Source organism: Nestor notabilis, unplaced genomic scaffold (assembly GCF_000696875.1).
Source record: "Nestor notabilis isolate BGI_N333 unplaced genomic scaffold, ASM69687v1 scaffold26028, whole genome shotgun sequence".
NCBI lineage: Eukaryota > Metazoa > Chordata > Aves > Psittaciformes > Psittacidae > Nestor > Nestor notabilis.
Window position 1 is genome coordinate 9,769 of NW_009939075.1, and position 8,294 is coordinate 18,062.

An 8,294-nucleotide genomic window follows, 5' to 3' on the forward strand; every position below is an offset into this window, starting at 1 on the left:
ATTTATTCAGCTTCAAAAGTCTGTAAGCATGTTGATAGGCCATATCTGTAGGTTGGGTTCATGGGGAATCAGAAGCCCTATCTTATCTTTCTCACTCAGAGGTTAGCAGTGAAAATGGAGTGGCGGAAGGTAATGTGGACAGCAGTGTGGTGGATGTGCTGCACCAGAAATATCTCAACTCCAGCCTGTATCAGAGCACAAAGGAAGCCCTGGGGAACATGGAGCTTGGACGGGGAAGCAAGCAGAGAACATCCAAGCAAGGGCATGAGATTACTTATGCAAATGGGTTCCTCACCCAGCTGTACTGGGTGTCCAAGCGTTCCCTGAAGAATCTCATCAGGAACCCACAGGCCTCTGTTGCACAAGTAGGTAACAGTACTCACACTCCCCCTGCTCTCAAGTCACAGGATCTGCAGTTTGTAGGGTACATTTTTGTTTTGAAAGGCAGCTAGAGAAACAGGAAAGTCTTGTGCTGCTGCCATGGAAGTGTAGTGAGATGTCCAGCTACCTTTGCTGCCTTTGAAAAAAGTCTCCATTTTAGTTTAGCACAGGACTACTGCCCTGAAAATTTGGAACTGGGGGAAATACTCCATTCTCTGGTTCACATAGGAAGCTTCTAGGGTGTTGTTAACTTTGTGCTTCACTTGAAATTTTAAGCTGGGTTATTCTTTGAGTGTGTTTCTACTAACCTTTTCCAGCCAAAGAAGACCAGAGGAAGGAGAAAAGTGAAGAGGACAAACTCAGAAAATTTGCCATAAAGCTTTTAATTGTGTGTGTGACAGGTATACATTGACTCACAACAGCAAAGTTCTAGGCAGCTGTGAATCTTAAACTCTGCATCTGCCCTAATAATAGCATTGTCCCTGTTTACTTTCCTGAAGGACTCCCTTTTCCCTTTTCTTCTTTCTACTTCTAGATTGCAGTGACCATAATTCTAGCCTTGGTTGTGGGTGCTATCTTTTTTGGTGTAAAATTGGATCAAAGTGGCATTCAGAATCGGTAAGTTGGAAAGCCACAGCTTTGCTTATTTTCTGTCTGTAGCAGACAGGTTTCAGTGTCAGGGAAGGCCTTGGGATCCACTTAGGCCACAAAGGAGGGTAGGGTTCACAACCCTCAGTGCACTGCAGCATGGTATTGCTGGAGGTCCTAAAAGGACTGCAGTTCTGTCGGGCGCACACATATGTGCAAAGGAGATGTGAAAGGGAAGATAAAGGAATAAATCTGGTTTTGCAGCTAAGATCTACAGTAGCACAATTAAATACCTCTATTTTGTGAACAGAGACAAAAAAGCACTGACGTGATGGTATGCTGATGTCTGAGGATGCTAGTGTTGATCTAGGGTGTTTCCTCACTTTTTGACTGTTCTGTTTTGTCTTGTAGGGCTGGGTCTTTGTTTTTTGTCACCACCAACCAGTGTTTTTCCAGTGTCTCTGCGATTGAGCTGTTCATCAGAGACAAGAAACTATTTGTGTAAGTAGTGAGGCACTTAGCCTGTCTCATACCCTGCAGTGAGGCAGGGGGAGTATCTTAAGGGCTAAACAAAATTATTTCCACCAAAAGCTTGATTGTTCCCTTGCCACATCAGATTGTAATAGTAATGCTAATTGGTCTGTAGAGCAGGGAGATGAAGTACTAAAAGGTGGGGGAAGTACTTTTATTTGCATGCTGTGTCACAGTTTACCGGGAAGTGCTTTTACTGGTCTTGGTAACAGCTGTTTCTGAAGTCTGCACATGAACCCTGCCTGCCCTTTTGCTGACAGGGTTGAAATGCTGTCTTGCAGTGGTCCTAAAGTGCAAATATGAAAGGAAAGTTCTTGGAAAAGCTTTGCAAGGGATGCTTAGATGAAGAGGGTTGCTGGCTGACTTCCAAGAGCTATATAATCAAGAGCTAATAATCAAGCACATCTCTCTGTTTACATATATATATGTATGTATGTATGTATATGTATGTGAATGCATGTATATATTATATTCACATATGTAAATACACATACATGTTGAAAATGGAGTTTGGATTAGCCTCTAGCTCATGGTATGAAATGGCAAGAGACAGATCCTATGCAGTAAAGAATAAATTGGAAATTTGTGCCTGGAATGCAATGTCCACCCACAGGTTGCTCAGAGCCGTTTAGTATTGCCCCTAACAGCTGCTCAGGAGTGAATATTCCCCACAAGGACATTTCTTGACAGTCTGTCCTGCTTACCAGCTTAGCTTACCAATTGTGATTTTTGGGACCTCACCAATTAAAACATCTTTTCATTAGGTCTATTAAGCAGCAAAACAATCATAACGACATTTAATCAGCCTGTGAACTGGAGGTGAAGTTGGTATCTTAAAGGTGTTTTCCCGTTGTCGGGTATCATTCCTTCTTGCCTGGAAGCAGCTGTGTGAGTTAGCTGTGGATGAAGTGTTCCTCCAGTTAGTAGCAGTCTAATACTGTCTCATACTCTTGTATTATGGATCATTCTCTTTGAAAAGAGATTCAGGAGCTTTTTACCAATATGTAACTTAGCAGTCACACAGATTTTTCATTCACTTTCCTCAGAGGCTCTCAATGCGACTGCAGGGCTGTGAGATAGATCAGCCGTTACTTTACAGAGAAGGAAGTGACAGCACAGAGCGTATAAGCAACTTGCATATAGAGGAGTCAGTGGTAGAGAAAATGGAAACCACATCAGGATAAACCAGACACACATACTGAGCCTGCTTCCTAGGTAACCTCTAGACCCGTACAACTCCCTTCCTTCCTGTCCTCGCAGCCATCAGTACACCAGTGGATATTACCGTGTGTCTGCCTACTTCCTCGCCTTGATGATAGGAGATCTGCTGCCCATGAGAACTGCTCCAGCCTTCATATTCTCATGCATCACTTACTGGATGATTGGTAAAGAACTGATGCTTTCATTGGACCTGTCATCTTCCAACACATTTGATTTCTGTCTTAGCCAGAGTTTAATTCCTGTATCTGTAACATGAAACTAGTTGAAACTTCAACTGATTTAAGTGCTTGGCATCATGACTTTGAAGGACTCTGGTGCAGGGGCAGAGACACCAGCAATCTAAGACAGGAACCTGATTGACCACATCTTTTGGTAATGCTCTTTGGGCCTTTGGAGCATGCATAGTTCCTGCCACCTCCAAACTTGGTCTTTCTTCCTGCTTTCCCTGTCTTGTATAGGAGCCCGAAGGTCCTCTCTGGGATTCATAATGTGGTTGTTTACTGGGCTCTTTCCTTTCTGTTTTTTGACAGGATACCAAGCTGTTGCAGGCCGGTTCTTCTTCTTCATGCTGACCCTGGTACTCGTGTCCTACACTGCTACGGCCATGTCTCTGGCTATCAGTGCTGGGATGGATGTGGTGGCTGTGGCCAACCTGCTCATCACTATTTGTTTTGTTCTCATGCTTGTAAGTACATAAGGGTGTGTGCTCTCCTTTGGTGGAGGTGAGGAAGCAGCTCAGACAGGCTGAGGGGATTGGGTGGAGCCAGCCCTAAGCAGGCTGAGAATCCACAGGCCAGTAGCATCTAGGTCCCATGCCTGTGATTTTGTCACTATGGTCAAAGATGTACTTCTGCCAACTTGTAATCTAAATCATTGCTCAGGTGCAATTCAGTAGATGTAATGCCACCAGAGCTTTGCAGTGTGCCCCAGAAAGTGCTGTTTATTGTATTTTTTAAATTTTCCTTACAAAAATTGATTAAAAAAAAAATCTTGCATTTCCAGTATTAGAAATTTAAGTGATCAATTAGATAATTTAAACGGGAAAAAAACCACCTTGAAATAAACTTTAGATAGATTCATTTTATTGCACTGATTTCTGTTACCCAGTGGGATTAGCAGGAGCATACTCTTTCTTTATTTTAATTCAGTATTGTCTCTGGGTTCCAGAAATTACTTCAATAGTCTTCTTCAAGGACTTCTAAGGAAAAGAGCAAATGAGAAAGGAATTTTGACTACTTACAGATGAGGCATGTGAATTCTCTTTCAAAGAGATGATGTTAGTAATGAAACTTCTTGACTGAGAGGCCTGTGAAGTTACTTTAGAGTAAAAAGTACCTTCCGTCAGGTGATTCCTGGTAGCTGTCTGTATACATATTCTGAGCCCAAGGCACATCCCGTATTCTTCAATTTGCAACTTAACCTGTTTTTGCCATAACCTAAGTGATAGCATATCGCTTGAAATGCGTGCTGTGAGTGAGAAATGTGCATGTGTAGTAAAGGGCAGCTGATGTACATTAAGTCACAGTGCATAAGGAATGGCACATGCACATCCTGAAAGACAGCAATGTAAGCACAAAAACACTTGTGCTGAAGCATAGCCTGAAGCATCATGTTTGGCTATAAAGTCCAGTTGTGCTAAGAAGTAGCACAATTGGCAGGAGAGAGTACACATTAAAGACGTAGGTCAGAGGAGGAAGCTGAAACAGTAACAGCCCTTAAGGCTTCCCATAGTTTCCTTCTTGTTTCTCCACTTCCTCGTCTTCCAGTCATCCTTCTTTAGCTTCTAGTTAAGCTCTACCATAGGACACAGTCCTCCAGAATAAGTAATTGTTAGCATACACACTTCTTAGCTCACATGTGGATATAGAAAACCTTTCTGACCTCTTTGCAAGCAGATGAACTTGGAGTGCTGCTGGGCCAGCTGGCTGGGACCACTTCAAGGTCTGACCCTCATGCCTGTAGGCGTGGGCATAAGAGCAGCAGGAGGTCTATCCATCCCAGCGCACCTCTGCTGGGCAACTGCAGTATCTGTGCAAGAACGGTACGGTTTGCAGTAAACAGAATTTGCGACTCATTAGTCTCTTCTGTTCTGTTCCAGATCTTCTCAGGCCTCTTAGTAAACCTCCCTTCTGTAATGGGCTGGCTGAACTGGCTCAAGTACTTCAGCATCCCCCGATATGGACTCACTGTGAGTAGAAAGCAGCACTGGTCTCCTGTGAGTAATGTAGCCACACTGCTGCTTCCTGGAGAGGTTTTGAGTATAAACAAAGTTCTCTTAAAAGTCAAATTTGGGTTCTTCCCTTGCATGAACATGGTAAAAGAACAACAAACCAGACAACCCCCAAAAGGAAGCAAAAGTTAATCTCTGTGTGAGAAGTGGAAGTCTCAGAGATTGAACAAAGCTTTTGTGCTGTTTGGACAGCAGCAGAGTGAGCTGTCCAGTGAGGCACTAATTCCTAGTCTGAATAGTTGATCCCTATGGTTTAGAATAAAGTTAAATATTGTATGGCCTCTCCAGAGACTGCTGTTTGGGTAGCAAGTTTAACATTAATGACTGTCCAACTGGTTAAAGAATTTAGCACAATGCCAGAGTGTTGTTTTTTGTGGCTTCCTCTGAAGTGAAATATGACTTACTGCCATTTCTAAATAATAAGGAGCTGGGGTATCAGAAAGCTAAGGGTGCAGCTGCTTTAAACACAGTAACACGCAATCCCAGACACAGCTACAGGCTGGGCGGAGAAGAGATTCAGAGCAGCCCTGTGGAGAAGGACTTGGGGGTGTTGGTCAGTGAGAAACTAAACATGAGCCGGCTTCAGTGTGCGCTTGCAGCCCAGAAACCCACCGTATCCTGGGCTGCATCAAAAGGAGCATGACCAGCAGGTCGAAGGAGGTGATCCTGCCCCTCTACTCTGCTCTCTACCCCTCAGTAGACTGACCCAGGTGAAAGTGGATAAACAGGAACTTGTTGCTGGCAAGACCAAAACCCATGGCTAAGTCATTCAGATGTAACTTTGAAGCCAAAGACTCAGACACCAAACCATCCTGTATGTGAAATTTGGACCCGTTCCTCAGAAAGGCAGCGATTAAAAGCTTCAAAACAAAAAGGAACATAAACATACAATTCCAAGAATGGTTATGTGTGTCTTCTAATAATCAAGTTAGTTTAAGGTGTTTCAGTTTTAGCATCCCAAATCACTAACTCTGTAAAAATGCGATCTCTGCCTTTTTCCCTAGGCTCTTCAAGTGAATGAGTTCAGAAATCTCTACTTCTGTGGGGAAAAGAATCCAAATGTTACAGTGCCTGTGGGAGATGCAGGCAGTTGTCCCCCTGATACTTCAGGAGAAATGTAAGTCTCTGACTCACAGTGGCCTGAACAGTGATGGCTTGCTTAAAGAGAAGTCTGACTGTCTGAAATATTTATATTATTCAGAGAAGACCACTCACAGGCCAGTCTCAATAATATGTCACAAGATAATGCATTTTAGGTTTATGTAGTAAAACTTCATAAATACCCAACAGTGACGTAAGGATGAAACTCTAGTCCTAAAAGTAGGCAGATGAGCAAAATTAAATTTCAGGGGTTTTAACCTAGCCCTAGCTTATCAGTTTTCTTAAACAAATGCAGAGTCACTTAGCAAAGGAAATGCAATGTGTGGAAAGGAAATGCAATGTGTGGACGACTACAAAGTTGTTGGGAAGTAGTAGACCAGTGATCACAAACATGCCTGCCCATCAGAGTTTGTTTGTAAATATTAACCTCCCTGCAGATACAGGAGAGTGCTAAGATATCTATCTGCCAGTGCTACTGCCCCATTTGGAATACTCTTTGACTACTAATACCTTAAGCTGTAGCAATACAAGTATTATGTGATCCTAACTGTTTTATGATTCTGTATTAGACAGCTGGCAAACTGAGGTTATTGCAGGGAACAGTGCAGGACCCCAAACCCATGCTGTGGACCTCCACTGTTTGCTGTGTGAAATTAATGCTTTTGTAGTTACCATGGTTTAATGTGGTGCTGAGGTTTATTCATAAGTTGCCAGCTATCTATAAACAACAATTAGGATACTAGTGAAAAAAATTATGAGAAACAGAGAACTAGATTTGTGAATTAAGCTTTTTCTTTTTTTTTTTTTTTTAGTGATAGGTTATGAAGTTACTCTATTTCTGTCCCGTTTTGCAGAGTTGAGGGTAGAAGAATCTTTGTGGGACAGGAATAAAAATAACTACCTGAAGACTTGCACCACATAGTTTTACTAACTTCTGGCCCGTGCTCTTCTGCAGGTGTTCTGGTGAAGCATACCTGTGCAGCCAAGGAATTTCACCTACCAACTGGGCAATGTGGGAAAACCTAGTGGCTCTCTTCTGCTTGACTGTTATCTTCCTTATCATTGCCTATGCGAAACTCCGGTTTATGAGAAAGTTCACATAGACTTCTATGTTGCCTTGCTCTACAGCTTCTCTTGTCTTAAAACTGCAAAGCTTTTTAGAGCCTACTGGAGGTGCCAAAAGATTTCAACTGACTTTACTGAACTTGAGACAGGAACCCTGTCTCACTGTTTCTGGAGCATGAGCGCCACATGATTGTATGATTTTTGGTTTTAAAAAGAAATGCATTGATGTACATCACATAAATGATTTTTTGTAAGAGAATATAACTCTTATAATTCCTTATGTACATATCAAACTATATATTGTAAAGCATTATTCTTCTGTGGCCAACAAACAGAAAATGTTCAAAAGGAAACGTGAGCTTCTTCATCACCATATACAGGTGGTATAAGGTGATGATGGCATTTATGCATTAATATGCTGCCCCTTGATAGTGCCCATCACAGCTGAGAGCCAGAGACCGTTCACAGCATGCTGGAGATGCACTTGAGTTTGAAGACAGTACAGGGAATGAGCACTCCTTGCCGAGCAAGAACAGTTATACTTCTAGTAGCTTCTCACTGGAAGCTGCTTGCAGACACAATTTTTGCTTGGTTAAAAACTAAACTGCAGTTGTGGAAGACATCTCATCTAACAAGAGTGAGTTTTGTTGTAAATACAAACCAACTCCCCTCCCTCCCCCCCAACCCAACCCAACCAACCTTCCCCAGAAACACAACAACAAAATGTGCATTTTCTACATGAGGAGGGAATTCACTTTTGTTTGTTTTAATTTTCTTCCAATAAAAATTTATATACTTGGCAATGGCACATCTTTTTAACAGACTTCATGATTAGCTGCACCGTCTATATATAGTACTACTTACACCATGGACTGAAAAAGCCCATATAGACACTGCTGTGGCAGTCTACAGCAACACTTACTGCAGTTGTCCCAGAACAGACTGTAGCGTGCCAGCAGCTGTCTCACCACATCATTAGCATCAGAGCTACTAAGCTGCGTTAAGACCCTCAGATGCAAGTGGGCCAGCTAAGCCAAAAGAAATCATCCTTACACACAAGGCTAGAGGGTTTGCTTGTGAGGGCCGAGCTAGTGTGCAATGGTGAAAGTGCTCCTGGCGCTTTTGCAATACGTGGTTCAGCCGCGGTGTTACAAAGAGGGAAATGAACATTCAGCAC

General features: G+C 42.6%; 1 protein-coding gene across 1 annotated transcript in view; it reads left to right on the top strand.

The window, feature by feature from the left end:
- The window catches only part of LOC104409726 (ATP-binding cassette sub-family G member 2-like), a 15,276-nt gene extending 7,882 nt beyond the window's left edge, over positions 1-7,394 (top strand). Inside the window, exons 8-15 of the mRNA XM_010019683.1 lie at positions 100-365; positions 917-999; positions 1,381-1,470; positions 2,761-2,885; positions 3,252-3,406; positions 4,820-4,909; positions 5,956-6,068; positions 7,008-7,394. Of these exons, the coding sequence (XP_010017985.1) occupies positions 100-365; positions 917-999; positions 1,381-1,470; positions 2,761-2,885; positions 3,252-3,406; positions 4,820-4,909; positions 5,956-6,068; positions 7,008-7,155 (1,070 nt within the window). The 3' untranslated portion in view covers positions 7,156-7,394. The remainder of the gene's footprint in view (positions 1-99; positions 366-916; positions 1,000-1,380; positions 1,471-2,760; positions 2,886-3,251; positions 3,407-4,819; positions 4,910-5,955; positions 6,069-7,007) is intronic.
- Positions 7,395-8,294: the final 900 nt, after the last annotated feature.